Source organism: Theileria orientalis, chromosome 2 (assembly GCF_000740895.1).
Source record: "Theileria orientalis strain Shintoku DNA, chromosome 2, complete genome".
NCBI lineage: Eukaryota > Apicomplexa > Aconoidasida > Piroplasmida > Theileriidae > Theileria > Theileria orientalis.
In genome coordinates this window covers 1,944,585-1,965,681 of record NC_025261.1, presented here as the reverse complement: position 1 = coordinate 1,965,681, position 21,097 = coordinate 1,944,585, and the positions used below count along the sequence as shown (strand labels likewise).

The following is a 21,097-nucleotide window of genomic DNA, read 5'->3' as shown; positions in this document are numbered from 1 at the left end:
CATTAATTATTAAGTGGATTTGTGGATTAATTATTTAGTGGATTTGTGGATTAATAGATATAAGATAGTTATGAAATAGTATATAATGGTTTATAAATCTGAGGATAAATGAATAATACACAAGTGTGTATGGAATCAGAATGTGTAGTCAAAAGGAATGGAAAGTAATGTAAAATATCTAGGGGATAGCAAAGATAAGTAAATAAGTATGATTTTGTAAAGTATATACGATAAGATTGGAGTACTAATGCAGGAGTTCAAGAACACATTCACAGATTGGAGCGTACAAGTGGCAAGTAAGACACATAATAAAAGATGGTTGCTAACACATATGGGCGGCGATAGATAATAAACACTGGTAAGAACGATAAGCATAACAGGGCGGAGAATCATAGAGATTGACAAGGTAAAAAAAGGATTGGAGGTCGACACCAGGGGCCAAGGGTAGGTGTTAGTAACAGTGGAGAAAGGGGCATAACTGATGGAGAAGGTGGCAGAGCTAATGTCAAAGGGTATGATGGAGGCGCCTTGGCGGAAACCACGGAGGCCTGCACTGGAAACATATAGATTAGACCACATGTGGGCGAGGAGAGCGCCAAAAGGCCAACGAGCGGGGCAATTGGGGCCTATATCATCGTATACGGCCTGAAATATGCTCATTCAGGCCGTTTAAGGGAGCTAATTGGGGCCGGTTACGATGGGATCCAGTGGAATCCAGCATTCACTCGCGGTCGACCCCATGCATAACTCCGTACTTTACTCTTGGACCCACCACTTTCCATCCTCCAGACTTACAAACCTTATTGAGCAATGAACGCACCTATTCTTTTGAAAGGCTTGATTTTGGTTGCCCTGAGCCACAAATTCGTCCGTTCCGACGATGCCGGAGCTGCTGGCACACCCAATAATTCAAACTCCTATGCCGGCATTGATGCTGGCATCTCCACCATCTACGAATCAGCCCTGCCTGATTTTGAGATTGAAAAGAAGATCGAAGCTGACCCCTCCGATGACGACTTTGATATTAACATCAGCGACAGCAGAGATTCAAGTAAAGTGATCCCAGCTGCTCGAGTAATTCCAGCTGCTTCAGCAACGCCAAAGGCTCCATCTGGCAGAACAACTACACCTGCTAGAGTAGTCCCAGCAAAGCCAAAGAAGGAGGAAGAGGACATATTCGACCGCAATATCGGCAGCTTCCCCGACGGCTGGCACACCTACCAGGGTGGAAACGAACTCAGAGGTATAACTCTCTTTAAACATATAGACTTATATAATTGCTACCTACGACGACATCTTCAGTTCCTTAACTATTTTTGTTTATTAAGTTGTTCCTTTCTTTTTACTTTGCCTGAACTTATATTCTTTTTTAGGTGCCGAAGCTCCTGCCAAGCGCAGAGAGGACGATGGATCCGTTCCAATTAAGGCTGACGAGAAGAAGGAGAAGAAGGAAACGAAGACCAAGGCTGGCGTTAAGAAGGTCAAGAGGGACTCATCAATGCCAGTCGGCGCCATTGCAGTCATGGTCACCTCCGGCTGCGTCTTGGTTGTGGCAGTTGCCGTCGCAGCCACAGTCCGCAAATAAACTTCCCTATACCTACAATTGGGTATTTTCGTCTACATACTCCTCAATAAGGTCACAGGTGCTACTTCGTACGTCCTCATTCGCCCTCTGTTTTTTGATCCCTCTATACTCTCGATTTATAATGAGGTACCCTTCAGTTTCTGACCTTGGTACCCTTTTGTTATCCGGAACTCTTTGTACTGGACGTACTTGAACGTAGTCTCCTAACCTTTAGCCCTATTGGCTTAGGCGTTGTTAACCATTTAGACTACTTACATACTTTGAATGGCTTTTAAAAGTATTCTTCTAATTACATTATATTCCATTACACTCTATATACTAATATTTGCACGATCATGTATGGATTTAGTTAATTATTGCGCGTTTTACTGATTGTGTGTCCATGTGTGTTAGGTGAGTAGTATTATTTTAATATGCTACACACATCATATAAACAGAAAACAGGATGTTGTATATTTATTTTAAGATAAAATCTAGAAAGATTCAGAGGAAAATGGAGTGGAATAAGAAAGAAAATGGTGAGTTGGACAAACTTGACTCAATAGTAAATAAGTAGGTCAAGATTCTATATAAAAATATTAATTCATAGTTTTTAAAGATCCGTAACAATTTTTGATCAAAAATGTTGAAGAATTGAAAAGTAAATGATGATATTGGTTAGTATCATGGGAAAATTGATTTAAGGTGGGAATTGAGATTAATAAAGGGCAAATGTGGAAAATAATAAAGGCAAGAATGTGCAAATTTAAATTTTACGTTTCACCTGACCTACAAAGGTATGATTGGAAGTTAAGCGTGAACAGTAATTGAAACGATTAACACATCAGCCTTCCAGCCCCACCCATCTGAGGATTGTGGAATCACAGGACCAGATCTCAGTTGATACTTGTTCTTTGTTTTTCATCTTGGATAATAGTACCGTTTATTGGCGTTTCTCTAAAATAGAGGTAAAACTGCGTCATACTGTATCTTTAGGTTGCTTTTAGACCGTCTTTAGTCTCATTAATCGCTTTGGCCCTGGAAAATTGATTAAATTTGGAAATATCATTTTCTCAATTGGTTTAAAAGACTGTCGATTTAAATTACATCGATTTGAATCAGTTGATTGTAAACATCAATTAACAACCAACGAATCACAAGTAGGCTGGTACACGTTTTACGCCTTTCTAACATTAGTAGACACTGCTCTGATATTTGAAATAGCACTTGCCCAATCATATAATTTTTAAAGTATGGGTCATAAATCGCGTAAAGTTAGTCCCCTTTTGGTCATTTCAGCCACTGCAGCCGCTCTTATGGCGCTCGCATATGGAACGGGAATTAACGCGCTGGAAACCACACGCGAATTCATCGTGGCCGACCTCGGCTGGTGCTCACGCGAAGAGCACATTCACTCGTGCAGACTCTCAGTGGGATTCTTCCGCCTAATGGGCATCGGCACCTTTATCGGCGCCGGCGTAGGCTCCGTAGCACTCACATTCTCGCACAAGATGTCGAGGAGGACCGCAATGATGATCTCGAACGCAGCGTTCATAGTCGCCTCAGTCATTACCGCATGCACGGTGCACTTCGCAATGCTCTTCGTAGGACGCATGCTAATGGGCTTCGCGTTCGGCTTCAGCGCAGTGGCCCTGCTCTTCTTGATAGAAGTGGCACACCCGAGGTGGAGGAGCTGGTTCACCTTCATATTCCCCTTCTTCGTGTCCACAGGATTCCTGGTGACGGGGTTATGGCAGCTCATCCACGGACGCATTCTCGTTGACAAGACCTACCGTGTATACATGAGGGACAAGGTAATATGGCGCGGAGCGCAGCTGATGCCAGGCATTTTCGCACTCCTCTCATTCGCTGTCCTGTTCGCTGTCAGCAGCAGGACCCCCTACGAGCTGGTAGAGCGCGGCATGACCGAGGAGGCCATGGCGCTGATCAAGAAGCTGTACGGTGGCCTCGAGGCAGACCCTGAGAGCGGAGAGAAGCCTGATGCTGCAGAGCAGGTGGTCCACGCGGGCACCCTGAGCAACGAGGGCATGCACAACGCAGACCTTGCACACGAGATGCTGGAGGAGTTTGAGCGCGACGCCGAGGTAGCCAAGGAGCATCCCAACATTTTCCTATTCGAGGCCATGTACACGACCGGGTACCTGAAGCCGATCTGCATAGTATTCATCCTCGCCTGTGGCCACCAGGTGGTGGGTCCCGCCTTCTTCAGTGAGACTGCACCCAGTGTGTTCGCCGACGCCATGGGGCGCTCCTACGGAACCACCTTCCTCTTATTCTGCCTAGTTCTCGTCAACTTCGCGGCCACACTCGGAGTTGCTTTCATTATCCGGAAGGTCGGCCGCAGGACCCTGATGCTGGCAGGCACCGTTATTAGCACCCTGTTCATGTTCTTCGCGCTCTTCATGAGGCGCCTCGGAAACAACGCAAAGTGGGCCCACGCCCTCACCGTTGTCGGCTACTTCGGGTTCACGGTAGGATACGCAGTAGGGCTCGGCGGCCTCACATTTGTGTACCTGGCAGAGGTGTTCCCCACGCAGATGAGGAACACAGGTTTTGCATTCTGCGTGTTCGTAAGCTGGACGTGCGCCAGGATCGTGCTCTTCTTCATTGAGTACGTACTGCCCGTTTATCAGACGTTCGTCCACATACTGCTCTTTGTAATATCAGTCATCTCAGTCTTCCACGTGTTCCTGTTTGTTAGGGAGACCAAGGATGTGCCTTTGGGAACAGCATACCATGGCTCTGGCCTATTTGCAGTGACCCTAAAAAAGGTTTAGATTAACTGGCCTTTTAAATTTGTAATATTAATCAATTGGCGTTAATGGCACTGAGTTGACAGTGTAGCATTAGTCAATTCAGTGACCGGTTAACGTTTCAATTCACTCTTCCATCTGTCATGATTCATTTCTAATTCTAAATTGTATTCAATAACTTATGAAGTGAATATAATGTTTCACCATATGTTAGTAGACTACTCCAAGTGCATAAATATATATAAGGTGTTAGTGAGTGCGTAATTGCTTAAATGTGCATAACATGTATGAATTCAGCAGAATTAAAAATAGTGGAGCTACCAGTTGGCCTGTCTGACCCCTGGAACGTAGCCCAAATTTACGAACTCCCTCAAAGGGTGTCTCCCTAGCCCAAAGAAGCCGTAGTAGGCCCTGAATCGACCTGAAATGAAATTAAGACAGAGTTTGTAGAAACTTAATAGGATAAAATGAGGGTGATAGAGGGTTTAATTAACGAAGTAGTAGGCAGTGAATGGAGTGGAGGAAACTGACAACTAGATACGAGGGTAAAATACCTGAGACGGGACAGAAGTTGTGGAACTTGGTGGGCGCAGAATTCTTCGGCAAGGCGTCAAGCTTGTACCGCCAGTAAAGCAGCTCACCGATGGTCCTCGAGTCCTTGATGTACCGCTTGTACGTTCGCCGCACGTGGCGATAGATGGTGGCCATGTACTTGCGTCGCCTGGCGCGGATCACAATTGCGCGTCGAGCAGGGGCGAACTGGGAGCCAGGGTCGACTGAAAAGCATGTTTGCAATATTTAACCGGGACGAATGCAATGGTAGTGCTGTGTGTCTGTAGTAACTAGGTAATAGCTAAGTAGATACGTCTGCGCTTGCCGAAATAGCCCACAGGGCGCTCGGGACTTCGCCACAGTTCACCTGGAATTTGCGGACCATGATGTACCAGTTGCGATTTAACCTTTTCGACGTCTGGGTGGAATTTGGGGATTTTAAGACCGTATTCATCCTCAATCAAGGCGTTGGCGTCGTCTACAGCAGTTTCCCCCGAAGCCTTTAGGGCCGAACCTGATTTGTTATAGGTTTTAAGAAGATGTGTGTGTGAGGTGTGGGTAAAGCAGGGCTGATGATGGATGAAAGAAGTTACACATTTGGCTAGACAAAGTAACAAAAAATTAATGTACATTAACTCATTTATCTAATAATTTACGTTTTGAATAATAGACCATGAGTGATCAGAGCATTTTTCATAAGATAAAAAGTGAGTTTTAGTGGTTATTTAGATGTATCAATTAAATTGGAGACCCTACATGGAATCTAATGATCGGTTACAGGATCATCTATAATTAAGTGTAACTGACCAATTTAATGTAGATTAAACTTTTTATTGTAATTTAATGAATATCATTTAACCACTTTGTTTGTTTAAAATTGTACTATACTGCTCTCTGTACTATATAATTCTGTATCATACACACCAACTCACAATTTGTAGTAAATACGCTGTTCTATAGACTTTGTAGTATATAAATTCTCTAAAAACACGATTTTAAATACAAAACAAGGTGGAATCTATTTAGTTTATATGTAGTATTGGAAATTTAGATACACATTTGGATTATATCTGATTGGAAATATTTGACAGTAAATTATTAATAGGTAACTCTTAGGTGACCAATTTTTGAAAAATACACGGTATAATAAGGAACTGGTGTATAAATAATCTAAAGGATGGAATCGAGATCGGATTTGCTAAGCACGTTGGATCCAGGTAGTCACGGAGATGAACAGGGTTTATCTGAGCTTTTACAATCTGGGATTCAATCGAGCACCGCGACGAGCTCGCTAGCCGTCAGCAGTCCAGTGATTGACGACACGATAACAATCGCTTACCAGGGTGAGCAGGTTGAGACTCATAGATTCGTAGATCACTTTGAAGCGTGGCCGCAAGCAGAGTGCCTGTTCAAGTACCTCACGAGGTTTGACCTGAAACTCTCAAGGAACCTCAAGCTAGAAAGCTTGAACGGACAGCTGAAGAAGGGAACGGGCCACGAGGACCTGCACGTGACGGTCAAGTGCCAGTACGTCGGTCTTCCAGCAGGAAAGAAGACTCAAGACGCCGCCGAAGGGCACCGCTGCTGTAAGGGAAAGGAAAAGCACGATAAGTACGAGGGGGCAAAGAGTCAGGAGGAAGGCAGCAAGGGGAAAGAAGACGCCGATGACCACGGGGGATCGGACTATGAGGTGGTTACTAAGGAAGATGAGGAAGAGGCAAGGGAGGAGGTAGAACCGGAAGTCGCCAGTGAAAGCCCGGAGGCCTACTCTGGAGATGCTGACCACCATGTCAGAGCAGACGAGAGCCTGCCTATGGCCACCAAGGACGCAAACTACCCATACCTGCACCTCTTCCTGGTACCCCCAAGCTCACTGTCGGACTATAAGGAGGAAATAAAGCCGAGGATGAAAGAGTTTATCGCCACGAGGATGGAAAACAAGTTGAACGAGGAGTTCTTAATCGTAGCGTTCTTGAACAAAAGTGGCGCCAGCTCCTCAGAAGGGAGTAGGGAGGGAGTGCACAGAAGAAAGAGTAAATTGGGCCTGAGTATGCTGACCGGAGGCAAGGAAGGGGAGGACAGGAAGGTCCTGGAGAAGATGAGGATGCGCCTCTTCAGACATAAGCTGAGGTCTCGTTTAGTAGTAGTAACACTGGATGCGGCCGACAACGCAGGGAATAAGCACGCCGAGCCGGTGATAACGAACGCAATCAAGGAAAGCGGAATCGACAAGATGATGAGGACGCTGCTTAACCTGAGTCTGAACAAGAGGTACCTCTACATCCTGATCAACGTGAACAAGATGTTTCTGCCATTCATCAGCGCAAGCACGGCAGGAGCAAACGCACGTTCAGGGGCGAAGGTGACTGTTGCATCGGGCGAAAACGGAGAAAGCGCAGTAAACAAGGAGGGAGTACCCGCGAATACGGCAAGTGTAGGCTCGGGGATAAGCGCGTTGACGGTGGGAAACTACCTGCAGTTCGTGGAGGCACTGGAGAACCTCTGCAACCTCTTTTATAAAATACAGCTGACGCTGGAAAGCGTAGTGCTCTACGAGTTCCTGCTCTACAACGAGCACTTTGGAAAAATGCTGAGCATGTTCAAGGCGGCGAAGGTGGACGAGGAGTTTTACAGAAGCTACAACGTGCTAAACAGTTACTCCAGCGCGTACTACAGCACGCTGAGCCAGAGCAGGGGCTCTGCAAGTGGAGGGCTTGCAGGGGCCGACGACGCAGCCTCAGTCGCAAAGTACTGCTACGTCAGGTACAGGCTTTACATCCTGTCGAAGCAGCTGCTCATGCTTAACACGATCACGACGAACACGCAGGACCTGGTTGGAGGAGAAAGAGTGAGTAGAGCCACTACGAGTGCCCTGGAGGGAGTAGTAACGATGCCGAGCAGCGCCAACGTGGGCACTAACGCACCGGGGCCCTTTGAGAATCTGCTCTTCCTCCCCGTGGTGCTCACCTACAACTTCATCAACGACGTCTACTTCCAAGTCATAGGCACAAGTGCGCTCCCAAGTTACCCAGCCGGCACTATGGTATTCCCGGAAGGCGGCGAGAGCGTGATTCCGGCCGTCGAAGGAGTCTCAGTAACAGCCAGCGGTGGCGCAGTGAGGAGAATCAAGTGGCTGATGCTGACAACAATTGAGCTCATCAGGCATCTGGAGAACAAGCTCAACAGCGAATTACTCGACGACGCGAGCACCGACGACAACTACCTGGGCGAAGTGGTGAGAGGAAAGAAGAAGAAGTTCAGGTTCCTCAAGTCGATCTTTAAAACGGGCAGTTCCAGCAGTAGCTCGAAGGGGTCCGGCCAGGCAAAGGGCAGCTCCACAGGAGCTACTGCGTCCGGAAGCATATCCTGGGTGGTTAAGTCATACTACGGCATAAAGGTCACGGAAAACCCCTACAAGTACGTGTCGTTCATATACCTGGTGCTCTACAAGCTGGTGCTGCAGCTGGCGAGTGCGAAGAGCGGTGGAAGTACGACGGTAACCGCAGCCGCGGAGGGGCCAAAGTACGACGAGGAAGGCTTGGAGGTGTACATCGACTCGATGTATGAAAACTGCATACGCCTGCACTACGCAAACATAACGGCAGACAAAAGAGGAGAAGAGAGTCACTGCAGCGCCGCTAACCCCGACCCCAGCGGGGTCAGCAGCGCTGGGAGTCTGATGAGGACAATTGACCAGATGCTGGACCAGATAGTAGATTACAAGGTGGCCATTATCGAGAGGTGCAGCAGGTACTTTGTGCTCTCCAACCTCCAGAGCTACTCGAACGTGCTCAGGTCGTACTACCTGAGGCCGAACGCAAGTGCGCAGGCGCTCGAAGGGCCCGAAAGCACGTTGGGAGGAGAAGAGACGGACAGGACAACAGAAAGTGACTGGCCAGGGAAGGCTGCGCTGCAAATTGACCTGAGAACGGAAACGCTGCTGAACACTGACACGACGAACGCAGATACCTCGAGGACGCTAACGACGGAACGGAGCACCTCAAGCGTGAGCACGGGAAGGCTGGACAAAGAAAGGGGACCCGAGAGGAGCATCACCGTCAAAAGGTCAGTGGCACCAGGAGTTAAAACGATCACGGAAATGCTGCAAAGGGAGCATCAGAAGGGCGAAAAGCAAGCCTGCACCATAAGGGACACCAGAGACTCGGACGGAGAAGAAGGGCAGCAGGGAGAGCGCAGAGTCCAGTGCAGCCTCTCAAACTGCAACGAGTACGACCACCTCTTCAACAAGAGCTTCAAGCGCTCCTCAGTGAAGACGCTGAGCCTGTACCCGAGCTGCTACAACTACGTGCACGTGCACCTGACGAAAAAGGCAGCCGAAAAGCTCGAGGGACAACTGTACCTGCACATGTCGACGGTGAGAAGCGACGTTGTGGCGGCATTGAGCAGGGGGGAGGGTGCAGGCAAGTTGGCGAGAGGCGCCGAAGGGAGCATGCTGGAGGTGGACATGAGTGGCATGGCAGTGATCAACCTCGACAACAAGGTCGTCAACATCGCCCTCGGCCAGGGTCAGCCAGGGGGCGTCGCGTCCAGCAGCAGCGCAGCCTGCGGAGGCGCGTCCGGCGGCAGCATGGGCGCAATAAAGCTGCCAAACTTCACGACCAGGATGATCGTCTGCGTGCCCCTGAAGCTCTGCGATCCCACCCTCGCAAAGAAGGAGGGCAGGACAGGGACCCACTGCGGTATTTCGAACACGACATGCGCAGACCTGACGAACTCAGGGGCAGTGAAGGCCGGACTGAGGTTAAACATAAGTTTGACGAACACCTCGACAGTCGTCTGCGGGACCGCCAGCGCCTCCCCTTTGAAGTCGGAGGGCGCCGCCGCGAAGGGGAGCATCAGCGCCAGCACCACGAACGCAGTGGGAGGAAAGAGTTACCCAGTCAAGGTCAGGGAAATATTCGACCTGAGGATGAGCGAGGCCAAGGGGATGAAAAACATACACGTGAAGGTGCTCTACAGGGACCTGGTTAAGATACACCAGATTTATCTCAACAACAACATCATAGCAGGTGCGTGTTAGTTAGGGTTTAGTAGTCGTTGCAAATTTCGATTAGAAGAAGCTAATTTACGTTTAGGCACGACTCTGCTGGACCACGATAGCATCTACAAGATTGCGTATCAGCCGAGTCAGTCGACGACGGCGACGACGCCCACGAACCTCATGGTCAACGTTGGCACGGCTGACGTGGTCAATCTTGGCACCGCGGACGTGGTTACCGCCGTGGACAGGGCCAATAGCGCTGGAAAGGCAAACGCCAACGGAAACGCAAATGACAACGTCAATGTTGGCAACCCTGACAGGGCCAACGGTAACGCCAACGACAACGGCAAAGCCAACGAGGTTAGCGCCGTGGACGCTGCCAATGTTGGCAACAAGGCCATGGGCAGTGGCAACAGCCTTGAAGATGCTCCGGAGACCGGAAGTGGCGCTGTGCAGGGAGTGGACCTGATCAAGATATACTACTCGCTGTACCGCAAGTACAGGTCGTCGCTGCAGCAGCTGACGCACAACCAGCTCTACCTGATAGACCCGGCAAGTCTGCAGACCGTGGACTCAGAGAACGCATTCGGCTCAGACGACAAGGACGAGGAGGAAGAAGAGACGCCAGAAGGGACGGGCGAGTCAGGGAAGGGGACGAGTAGAGAGGAAGGCACTGAGTCGGGAGCACGCGGCCAAGAAAGCGGCCAAGGGGAGCAGTTAGACCGGACTGAGGCGGTCGAGGCGGACTTGGTGATGAAGGTCCCGGGGTACGCATTCGTGTCCAGACCCATCAACGTGGCGCTGCACCTGCTCAGCAGGGAAAGCACGAGCTTCAGCTACTCGATCGAGAGCAACGAGAGCTGGTTCATCGAGGGGCTGGTGGTCAACAACAACGTGCAGCTGACGGAGGAGAAGCAGCACAAGCTGCAGTTCAGGCTCATCCCGCTCAGGGAGGGCAGACTCGAGGTGCCCACCGTGAAGTTCAGGGGCGTGAAGGTGGAGGTGCCGAGGAGGGAGGTCACGGTCTTCCCGGCCAACTACCTCCTGCTGTAGGGGCGGCGCGCCCTCAATTAAGCGCCGGTGGAACCAGGCCAGTTAACTGTGCCTCTGCACTGGTGTTTGAGGATCGCTTTTGAAGTTTAGCTAATGTAGTTGGTATGTGTGAATACGCGAGTACTTGGAGTGGATCGTGGATAGTTAATTGATATGATCAGTGTAGATGAGTTTTTAACCAGTATTTGCGGTAATTAAAGTAGTTATTGAGTGATTGATCGCAAATAAGATTGTTTGATTAATAAATGTGTGGCACCCGGATTCCACGGCTCCCACTTATTGTTTATTGTTTATTGAGAAACGAAAAAGTTTGTATACAGTAAAATCGCTAAAGTGAGTGAATTCGAAGGCTTTGGCCCTTAATTTCCAGTTTTAGTGCCCTAACCGAGTTAGGGATTGTATGACCCGAATAGCAATAGTCGGAACTGGACCTTCCGGCTTGTACTTGGGGAAGTATCTGAGTAACCTAGTCAAGGGCTCAAAAATCGACTTTTTTGAAAAATCTCAGAGGCTTTTTGGCCTGTTCAGGTACGGGATTGCGCCAGACAAGCCTTCCATCCGTTCCAGCTGTTTTTCGCTGATCAACAGCAGATACAGGTTTTTTACAGGCTTAGAAGTGGTAAGAAATTTACACATTAAGTCGCAAATAGAGTTTGATGCCTGTTGTGTTTAAATAGATATTTAGTAACAGTAACCAGATACTAACGTCGTACACATTAACAGTAGATAAGTGGTGAATGAGCCTGAGTGAGAGGCAGTCAGTGAATAAATAAGGCCGCTAACGATGATAATTAGGGAAATCAGCTGAAACTTGAACAATTGCTGGAATTCTATAAATTTATCTTCCTTTGCTGCGGAGCCGAAAAGTCGAGGCTCCTGAGAGTGAGAAACGAGCAGTGCGGAGTGTTCGACGGCCTGGATCTGATAAAGTACTACAATCACAAGGACGATCAGAGTTACCGGGGCGAATTGCCGAGTGACTTGAAGATATACGAAGTAGATAGCAGGAACGCCAGTGTCGAGGGCGTGACAAGCTGCAAGAACGAAGAAACAAAAAGTAGCAGAGTAGAAGAGTACTTGAGTCATTTGACGCAGCTCAAGGAGGTTGAAATAGGGATTATCGGGAACGGAAACGTGGCCCTAGATATCGTAAGAGCATTTAGCGGCAACTGGGATAGACTGAGCAGCTACGAGGAAAGGAGCGACCAGAGGAGTCAGATAAACCCGAGGTTTTTGCATCTTCTGAAAAGACTGAGCCTGAAGAGGATAACGCTCTTCGGAAGAAGTTCGCTGATAGACTCCAAGTTCACGAACGGGGAGCTGAGAGAGTTGCTGAGCATAAAGAGTAACTCATACAAGGTTGAGAGCATTGACGAGAGCGCAGTGAGCTCCGTTAGCACTGGTAGTATCGGTGGCATCGGTAGCAAAGGTAGCAAAGGTAGCACAGGTAACGAGCTAAGTAGTGGTGGCACGAGCAGGCAGCTCAGACGCAAGTTGGAGTTGTTTGAAGCATTGGCAAGCTTGGAAGACGCGGGAGAGAGGAGAGTGGAAGTTGATTTCAAGTTTAACTCGAGAGTAGTTGAGACAGTCAACGACGCATCGGGGAACGTTGAGCAGGTGCGATTCGTCGGTGCCAGCAGAGTCACGAACAGCGGAATCGGCGGTGGCAACTGCGAAGAAGAGGGGGAGAACAGGCGCTGCAATTTGCTAGTAAAGTGCGTAGGCTACGAGCCGAGTGACCTGAGTAAACAGTTGCTGAGGCAGGTGGACAACAGGAGAGTCTTTGCCAACGGGTGGCTGACGTCGGGAGGCAGAGGAGACTTGAATCACACGATCAGCAGGTCAGTGGACTTGGCACGATACGTAAGCGGCCTCTTAACGAGTACGCTTGAGAGCGCGCCAGATAGTGACAGCGCCACAGCAGGTGCTGGTTCAAGAGTCAGGGGAGACAGGGGAGTTGCAATTGGCAACACTTTGGAGGACAGAGATATATTGAGTTACCTGCAGTCGAAGTACACGGTAAGGGCACGTTAGCCAGTGAAACGTTCGCAGCAAGTTGAGGAATGGATGCGCCAGTGGAGTTTGCAAAGTTGGAGGACGTCCAAGGCCTGAAGTTTCAGCACGCGCTAGTGGTACCCAGCTCCAGTTACGAGCACGGCGGCCTTGAAGGCACGCTGTCGAGTCTGGTGGTTGGTAAGTACAACGTGCTGATACAGTACGGTGGGCCAGTAGCCAAGTTCTACCACCTGCAGAGGGTGATAGACGAAAAGGGCGTAAGTGAAGGTAACTTGTTGATGACGCTGGATGTTGGCGCAAGAATCGTGAGTATGGCCAGTGGCAGTGCAACTTCTAGAGCAGATAACAATTATGGAAATAATGGAAACATGAATAGGAACAGTGTTAATAGAAGGGGCAGTGGTAATGGTAGTACCAGTACTAATACTAGTGGTAATGGTAACGGTATTGGTGGTACTAGTAATGGTATTACTGGTGGTAATAGGGGTAATGGTAACGGTAGTGGTGGTAGCCTTGATTTGGAGGACGTGCTGTTGATTGAGACTGATAGTAGCATGTACGTGTACAGTTTGATTAGCCACGCGTATCTGTACACATACCGTAAGCCCAGTGCTCTTCTTAAAGGGGGTGGCAGTGTTGACAAAGAAGATAATAGAATGTGGTACAGGGTAACGAGTGAGAATGAAACACTAATGTTGTTTGTCGTAGACGCAGCTGGTACAATGGCACTGATAAATGTGGGAACAGGAGAGGCAATGTTCGAGACTAAGTTGATAGGTCAAGGGCCACATCATAATGGTATTGGAGTGAGCCACGGAAGCCAGGATAGAGTAAGACTTGTGGGAAATGTGGATAACAAAAGAGTTTTGATAGTGACAAGGTCTGACAAGATGTATCTGGTGGATTTGAGTGCAGATGGTAGCAATGGTGCGGATAGAAATAGGGTATCTCAGCTAACAATAAAAAACGCAAGAGATGGGTCGGACGACACACTCTCGGAAACGTTGAATGGAGATTACGACGTGGTGGGATGCCACATTGTTAATGACAGAGTGCTCCTGGGAATAATAGTGCCATTCTACGATGATAACCTGGTGCTGATATGTAGCCTGGGTGTTGAAAGAAGTGGCAGCAGGGAGCTGGTGCCGCTGGGATACTGCTACAATGAGTTCTTTTTCACGAGTGCCGAAGATGATCGTTTTGACGGCGAAAGTGGCGAAGAGGAGATTCTGATCGCGTTCAAGCACGTGGAAAAGTGGGACCTGTTCATAGCGTATTCAAACAGGTCGACGACGACAGTGCTCATAACCAGCAACAGTAGGCTGAGGGAGGTGAACGGAGGATTCACAGAGGAGGCAAATAAAAGGCCCACGCACTTCGATGGACAGCTAGTTCAGGGAGCGACGACGGCAGACACAGCAGGTGAGGGCGGTAGCGGGCCTGAGTACAACGCGCTCCTGATGGCCGAGGGCTACGCGCTGGGAAGCAACGAGTTCGAAAACCACGTCCTTGACCTCTTCGTCTACGCCAACTACAAAAATGAGATTTATCGCAACGACTCGCTGGAGGACACGCCCACGCTCAAGGACCCAGTCGTCGTGGGCCTGGCGACCAACAGCGGCGAGGTACTGATGTTTTACGTGGACAGGCACGTGTTGGGGGCCGACAACAAGGAGGAGGAGATACTGTGTGGACTGTATAACAAGGAAAGGGATGTGTCAATCAGCAGGAGTGGCAGTAGTACCAGTAGTGGAGGGGATAGCGATGTCGCTAAGGGAGGTGGTAGTGATAGTGGTAATGGTAGTGGCATTAATACTGGCAATAAAACTGGTAGTGGTGATAACGTTTGCACTAATCAGGGTGGAGGTATTGGCAACAAGAGTACTAATAATACTGGTATTGGTAACGGTATTGGTAACGGTATTGGTAACGGTATTGGTAACGGTATTGGTAATGGTATTGGTAATGGTAGTAAGAGTGGTGGTAGTGGCAGCACTAATGCCAATGCTGCCGCTAACAAAGGTGGTAGCAAAGAGGGTGATGGTGGAGCTGACGACAGGATTCCCAGCGCAGACGTCCAGAAGTTCCTGGCGCAGTACTACAAGGAAGGCTTCCTCGAATACCGGGAGGACAAGAGGCAGTTCAAGTTGCACGAGGCGCTCTGCAACTCGCTGGAGTACTTTAACGCCTCGCTCGAACAAGTCCTCGACGCAGAATACGACGCCGGCGACGGGAGTCCGATCAGAGTGAGCAATAGCATCAAGGGAGGCTACAACGTCGACTGTAAGCTGGACAAGCTGAAGGACTACAACCTCATCATCAAAAAGCTGCTGAACATCCAGCAGGACCTCGCAAACGCACTCTACAAAATCAGCGCGCCAGGCAGCCCAGTGGACGCGAACGAGGGAGGGACCAGCGGGTCTGAGACGCCGTTGCCGCGCACCGCTGACCTTAACGGGAACGCAAACGACAAGGACAGCGGCAAGGAACTGATGGATAAAATGTACAACCTGCTCGACAACCTGGAGCTGCAGTCGATGGAGTCAGTCTCTGCGGAAAATCTGAAGGAGGTAGAGTCGAGTCTGACGTACATTAACGCATCACTGAACAGCCTGTACAGACGCTTCGACGGCCTGGAGAACAAGCTGCTAGACGTGCACAACCAGATGGTGTTCAACGAAATAGGAGGAGGCGACGCCAGCAAGACGTTGCTCCCCAAGTACCGCGAACAGCTGCCGGAGCCCAGTCCGACCGACAGCCCTGCTAAGGCCGTCGTAGGCGGCGTTAGCAGCGCTGGCAGGAGCAGCAGCAGCCTGGTGGAGAGGAAGCTGGATCGCCTGGTGGACGACATCGTCCGCCTCTACAACAGGCCGCTGCTGGACTTGACCTCGGAACTGGGCAACTTGAGGCTGCGCAGCGGGGCCCTGGGAGCGCAAGGTGGCGCTCTGGGCGAGGGCCCGAGTGGGCTCCGCGGAGGGGCTAAGCTGAAGTACAACAACTACGACGTGCTGTTCAAGGGATCAGGTGGCACCGTCAATCTGCCTTCAGGCTCCGCCGCAGAGCAGAGCGCACCCAGGAGCCTGTTCCCTGGCTCGAGAGTGGCGCCGTCGGAGTCAGACAGGAGTGCCACCCTTACCTCAGGGGGCCAGGGCAAAGAGAAGGCTTTAGGCAGAGGTAAAGTGGCCGGCACAAGTTCAGCTACCACAGCCACTGGAGCATTTGCGTCCGGACCATCGAAAACGTTTAGTGCTCCCACTGCAGCTGGGTCGCATACAAATACCGGTAACTCTGTCACTAGTGCTACTGTTAGTGATTTTAGTAGTGGTAGTGGTAGTGGTTCAGCCAGTGGTGGTACCAGTGGCACCAATGGTACCGGCGTTGCTTTTACAGCTAGTGTTAGTAGTAATAAAGGTGGTAGTACCAGTGGCACCAGTGGTACTGGCGTTGGCGGTGCTGCTAGTGGCGCGACCACGGGTGCCAGTGCTGGCCTCGGTACCTCTCCTTCTGGAAACGCAGGAGTCGGCGCCGGAGTCGGCATCGGTACCGGTGTTGACAAAGGCGATGGTGGCAAGACTACCGTTCCCAGTATTTTTGGAACCAGTGTCCTTGACAGTAGCTTAACTGGTGCCAGCGCAATTCCAGGCTGTAGCGCCAGTGCTGCTGTTGGAGCCTCTGCTCCTGGAGGCGCTGGCGGCGAGGCAGGCAAGGTAAAATTTGGACAGACGGCGAGTCTGCTGTCAGGGTATAACCTGGTGCCCAGCTCACTCGAGACGCCAAACGCAGGCGGAGCGGCCTCTGGTGGCATTGGTGGCAGCGCGAACGCGGGTTCTGAGCCCAGTGGCACCTCGGCGTTTGCCGGATTCAATACGAACAAGTCGCTGCTGGACATTGCACTCAACTCATCGCAGGGCGCCTGCACGGCTGCGAACACGCTAGGAGGTGCGTTTCCAGCCACCGCTGGCTTCAGTGCAACTGGAGCCACAGGAACCACAGGAGCCCTAGGAGCCACCGGTGTTGTGGGCGGCTTCGTCGGCGCTGGCGTTTCTGCGGGTGCCCTCGGCAGCTCCTTTTTCAACTCGAGTGGCAACGCAGGAACTGGCGCCGGTAGCCTGGGCCCCAGCAGCAGTCTGCTCGCACCAGGGTCCCCGAGCGCCTTTCGCAGCGGCACCAGCTCGCCCTTTGGCGGAAACGACGGCTCATCCGGCTGGTTCTCCTCATTAAGTGGCTCAGTTTCCCGCGGCTCCTTCACGGGGGCTGGCAACTTTGCGGCAAACTCGTTTACAGCTTCCAGCTCCTTGTTCGGCTCAAGCCCGACCTCGGACAACAGCTCCCTGTTCAGCCAGGGCGCCGGCAGCGCCGGAACTGTCTCCTCGAGCAGCATTTTCGGCTCGAGCTCCGGCAACCTCTTCGGCGGCCCAGCCTACTCCAGCGGTCTTTCCATCTTCAGCACGAGCGCCGGTAGCGTCTCCGCCTCATCCACCAGTAACAGCACAGTCGGCGGCCGCAGCGTCTTCGGAACGGGTCCTCCCGCTGGCACTTCTGCCCCAAACCCTGTCGGCGCGAGCCTGAGTGGCGACCTTTGGGGGACGAGTCGGCGTTCGAACCCGCTGGACTAGCCTCCTCGGAGCTCTCCAGTGCCTCTTTCGGGCAACTGGCTCCCGGATGCTGCTTTTGATCACATAATTGGCCCATGGGACTGAGTGCTTTCACTAAACGCAATGCGTAAAACTGTTAATAATTTAACTAAAACTACACGTGGTACGTGGCATATAACATTCATTAGTTCTGCATCGTTTACACCGGTATCTGGACCTACGCGTGGACGTGCAAATATATAGTACATTAGTCAGACGATTTGGCGTCTCTTTATTCAATGAAAGTGGTCGAGAGCAAATGTGCCTTGATTCGCCGGAACAGTAGAATGTTGTTGTACTTCGTCTTCGCGCTGAAGATGTTGGACCTGTTTGGTAGCACCAGGAATGGGCTGGGTCCACAGGCCACTGCCGTGTTGTCAGTACCTTTAGGGGACTCACTTCTGTCGTCTGGTGTGTTGTCAGCGCCAACCGCTGTATTTCTATCAGAACGATTACTGTCGGCTGATTTGGCACTCTCAAGCAGGTTGTGGTAGATGTTTAGTGAGCTGAGGGAGTCCCTGTTGAGAAACTGCTTAGCTGAAAAGGGTTAATGTATATCGAGGGCGTGCATAACTAACTGGTGGGTGTATGCATAATTACTCACCTTTGCCGTGTGCCAAGCTGGTTCCGCTTGCCTCAGCCCTATTAACACTACCACAGCCAGTAGTGTTAATAGGGCTGGCAAGCGAACCGGTTTGGTACGTGCTGAGGTGTTCAGAAACGCCAACAACTACGTAGTTCATGCTGGACAAGTCGACCGTTTGAAGGCAAGTTCTGCCAGTGATCCTGCAGAGAGGGTGTGTAGCGGTTCTGGACTGACTGAACTCGTGTGGGCCATCACTATCAGCAGTGCCGGTGATACCAGTGCCACTGGTGATGGCGGGAGTACCTGCTGAACTGAATATTGAACAGAATAGACAATGAGTCGTGACAGTGTTATTGGGATCAGGCGCTTTTGAAGGCCTATTTCTACTAAAAGTTGCATCACCCCTACTCGTTTCACTGGTGTTGCTTTTTTGACCGAATACTCTGTCGAGGTAGTGCGCGAGGCTGTATGAGTAGTCGAGCGTGTATATAATCTGGAAAAGCATTCTTAGGTCTGCACTTTCCAGCCCGTTTGACCTGTCGCTACCACTTGGCGGCAGGAACGGGAACCCTATGCCCACCACGAGCCTGTCCAAGAGGTGCCTTTCCTTCAGATAGTTTACCAACCCCAGTATCCGTGCTGTGAGTTGCCTGTGGCTGAGAAACTTAATGCTCTTGAACAGCTCAAACTGTCCTTCGTAGTTAAAGCTTAGACCTACGTTCCGCGTTCCCAGGTCCACACACAGTACTGGCCAGCTGTAATCGAGTTTACTGTCCACCGACAGTGTGTTTGGTAACCTAAATGGGCGAGCCTTAGCACTGTAACCAGAGTTACCGCCGTTACTGCTAGCGGTAGTGACAGCCGTGAACACACTCCTGTCAGTGCTGATGGTCGGCTTCAGCAGTACGGTCTTGGGAACGCCACTTACCTTTAGCTGCGCGTGCTTCAACCTGTACGAGTGAGCTAGTAAAGCCTTTACTAGGATAACGTGAAAGCCTAGTGGCAATATATTCATGCATTTCTTGGGCTATTTACCAGCTTATTTGTTATTTATTCAAAGTCACTTCTAAAATGTGTGTGATTCTATATATATATAATTATCGAGCGCTAGTGGTGAAGATTCCTGGACCTGAGTTGTGGAGGCACGAACTTAATTGCTGGTTTAAATTCCAGAGGCAGCTCTGAAGATGAATTAGCGGCTACTTACTCAGTTAACTAAAAACTAATAGACACTATGTACCCATCGATGGTGAATAAATAGTTAATTCTGAACCTTGTTTGTGTTTAGAATCCGATGGACTTGGTTTTGTTTCGGTTTTTGGCTCTTTTTTCTCCTTTATTACCTCAGATTTGTCGATTTTGCGCTTCATCCACCTCTACATCCTTGTTTCATAATGTTTATATTAGGGGCACTTAAATCAACTTAAATCAACTAAATAAGATTAAATTGTAATTATTATGTGTATATAGCAATAATCATTTATTAAAATAATTTAATTTATGTTTAATACACACTTAACTGGTCAAATATTATTGGGTCGGCTCTTTTTAGTTATAAGTTAAATAAGTATCCTTTTCACCTTTATTACTATATTTTATATACTAATAATAACATTGTATTAAAATTTGTTGCTAAGAATTGTCTGTAACTCATAATTTACTAGTTTGTCATAATTTAACATTTCTTCCTACCTTCCACTTTTTTACAGCGCCATTACACGTTGAAGAATGCCCTTTAGGGATAAGCTTTCTGATCGCAATATCAGCGACAAGGAGTGGCGCATATTTGAGCGCCATTTGACCAAATGGCTGTCAGACAATTCCAGGAACTTGACTCACGAGGAAGGCAAACATTTTCGTACTGCCACTGCCATTTGTCTCACAACTGGAGTTTCTACTGGCGTTTTTACCAATGTTTTACTCAATAGGTAATTTCTTATCTAGTTTAGTAGATATCCATGGTGTGTATACTGGACTTAAAAATATAATATTTGTTTAAATTAAAGGATTCTAGCCTTAGAATTGCTTAATTTTAATACTATTTAGTATGTATTGTTTCATTATACAACAATATATTATTTCAAACTATATATCCTTTACTGGTAACCATTAGTAGAGGCTAAATTGATTAATGTTCTTATAGATTTAAATTATTTCCCAACCGGTTGACCAGAGGACTGTTTTCAGTGTTTGGTGGTCTATACACATCTGCTTTTACAATAAACTCTCTCAGGAAAAGCATATATTTGAAGGTAGCTTTTGATGCTTGCGTGCTACATAGTATATATATCAAAATAGGGATAATTGGTATATGTTAATCTAATTAAAGCCTATTACATATTACTTAGTTAAATCATAAATTACTATTTTAATGATCATTTAACTTAGTTGCTTGATAGCACGGGTCCCGCAGGATTCGCCAGCAGGAAGATTTTGGAGAGCACCAAGGAGCTCAGTCTCGAACAGAACTACGTGGATCCCATTTATCTACCATCCTATAAACCAGGTTCTTACACTCCTGGCGCAGCCAACGCTGCCTCCAACACCGCCCATGGTACCACTACTAGTGGTGACGCTAGTACTTCACCCAGTGACACTTATTCTACCAATTCAAACTCTTACTCTCCTGGTTACCCTCCCAGCATTGCTCAAGGTTCCAACGATTACCCTGTTGAAGGGCTGGATTCACGCTCCAACGAGTCTAGGGATGGGTATAGGACTTGGGAAGAGATAAGGCGAGGAAATGGTTAACTGTTTTAAAAGATCTGTCAATGTGATTTCTTTAACAGTTTAGTGTACTTTAATTTGTCTTTTCGCCAATTATGTTTATTTCTTTGGATTTTTGGGTTGTTTTTATTCCATTTTTTTGTTAATGATAATGGATGTGATAGTGTTAATACGATTTATCCTATAGAA

The 21,097-nt window shown here is 49.0% G+C and overlaps 11 protein-coding genes across 11 annotated transcripts; 7 read left to right on the top strand and 4 right to left on the bottom strand.

Annotated features, from left to right (window-relative positions):
• Positions 1–247: 247 nt before the first annotated feature.
• TOT_020000893 (hypothetical protein) lies at positions 248–747 on the top strand (the record flags this gene model as incomplete). The annotated part of the gene is made up of 3 exons (XM_009692645.1): positions 248–296; positions 407–512; positions 573–747. The coding sequence occupies 3 exons, from the start codon at positions 248–250 to the stop codon at positions 745–747; spliced, it is 330 nt and encodes a 109-aa protein (XP_009690940.1).
• A 63-nt stretch (positions 748–810) lies between these two features.
• On the top strand, positions 811–1,585 carry TOT_020000892 (hypothetical protein; the record flags this gene model as incomplete). Its single annotated transcript, XM_009692644.1, has 2 exons — positions 811–1,243; positions 1,374–1,585. The coding sequence occupies 2 exons, from the start codon at positions 811–813 to the stop codon at positions 1,583–1,585; spliced, it is 645 nt and encodes a 214-aa protein (XP_009690939.1).
• Positions 1,586–2,817: 1,232 nt separating this feature from the next.
• On the top strand, positions 2,818–4,362 carry TOT_020000891 (uncharacterized protein; the record flags this gene model as incomplete). Its single annotated transcript, XM_009692643.1, has 2 exons — positions 2,818–3,521; positions 3,603–4,362. 2 exons carry the CDS (start codon positions 2,818–2,820, stop codon positions 4,360–4,362), a joined length of 1,464 nt encoding a protein of 487 aa, XP_009690938.1.
• A 293-nt stretch (positions 4,363–4,655) lies between these two features.
• Positions 4,656–5,354, bottom strand: TOT_020001096 (uncharacterized protein; the record flags this gene model as incomplete). The annotated part of the gene is made up of 3 exons (XM_009692642.1): positions 4,656–4,759; positions 4,893–5,114; positions 5,204–5,354. The coding sequence occupies 3 exons, from the start codon at positions 5,352–5,354 to the stop codon at positions 4,656–4,658; spliced, it is 477 nt and encodes a 158-aa protein (XP_009690937.1).
• Positions 5,355–6,067: 713 nt separating this feature from the next.
• TOT_020000889 (conserved hypothetical protein) lies at positions 6,068–10,945 on the top strand (the record flags this gene model as incomplete). Its single annotated transcript, XM_009692641.1, has 3 exons — positions 6,068–9,920; positions 9,966–10,298; positions 10,353–10,945. 3 exons carry the CDS (start codon positions 6,068–6,070, stop codon positions 10,943–10,945), a joined length of 4,779 nt encoding a protein of 1,592 aa, XP_009690936.1.
• Positions 10,946–11,345: 400 nt separating this feature from the next.
• On the top strand, positions 11,346–12,979 carry TOT_020000888 (uncharacterized protein; the record flags this gene model as incomplete). Its single annotated transcript, XM_009692640.1, has 3 exons — positions 11,346–11,564; positions 11,741–12,347; positions 12,393–12,979. The coding sequence occupies 3 exons, from the start codon at positions 11,346–11,348 to the stop codon at positions 12,977–12,979; spliced, it is 1,413 nt and encodes a 470-aa protein (XP_009690935.1).
• A 29-nt stretch (positions 12,980–13,008) lies between these two features.
• TOT_020000887 (conserved hypothetical protein) lies at positions 13,009–17,577 on the top strand (the record flags this gene model as incomplete). The annotated part of the gene is made up of 5 exons (XM_009692639.1): positions 13,009–13,342; positions 13,586–14,292; positions 14,359–14,740; positions 15,035–16,243; positions 16,478–17,577. 5 exons carry the CDS (start codon positions 13,009–13,011, stop codon positions 17,575–17,577), a joined length of 3,732 nt encoding a protein of 1,243 aa, XP_009690934.1.
• A 59-nt stretch (positions 17,578–17,636) lies between these two features.
• TOT_020000886 (hypothetical protein) lies at positions 17,637–17,804 on the bottom strand (the record flags this gene model as incomplete). The annotated part of the gene is made up of 1 exon (XM_009692638.1): positions 17,637–17,804. The coding sequence occupies one exon, from the start codon at positions 17,802–17,804 to the stop codon at positions 17,637–17,639; it is 168 nt and encodes a 55-aa protein (XP_009690933.1).
• A 23-nt stretch (positions 17,805–17,827) lies between these two features.
• On the bottom strand, positions 17,828–19,196 carry TOT_020000885 (conserved hypothetical protein; the record flags this gene model as incomplete). The annotated part of the gene is made up of 2 exons (XM_009692637.1): positions 17,828–18,132; positions 18,200–19,196. The coding sequence occupies 2 exons, from the start codon at positions 19,194–19,196 to the stop codon at positions 17,828–17,830; spliced, it is 1,302 nt and encodes a 433-aa protein (XP_009690932.1).
• A 92-nt stretch (positions 19,197–19,288) lies between these two features.
• Positions 19,289–19,551, bottom strand: TOT_020000884 (hypothetical protein; the record flags this gene model as incomplete). Its single annotated transcript, XM_009692636.1, has 2 exons — positions 19,289–19,362; positions 19,455–19,551. The coding sequence occupies 2 exons, from the start codon at positions 19,549–19,551 to the stop codon at positions 19,289–19,291; spliced, it is 171 nt and encodes a 56-aa protein (XP_009690931.1).
• A 358-nt stretch (positions 19,552–19,909) lies between these two features.
• Positions 19,910–20,932, top strand: TOT_020001095 (conserved hypothetical protein; the record flags this gene model as incomplete). The annotated part of the gene is made up of 3 exons (XM_009692635.1): positions 19,910–20,109; positions 20,325–20,433; positions 20,570–20,932. The coding sequence occupies 3 exons, from the start codon at positions 19,910–19,912 to the stop codon at positions 20,930–20,932; spliced, it is 672 nt and encodes a 223-aa protein (XP_009690930.1).
• Between the last annotated feature and the right edge of the window lie 165 nt (positions 20,933–21,097).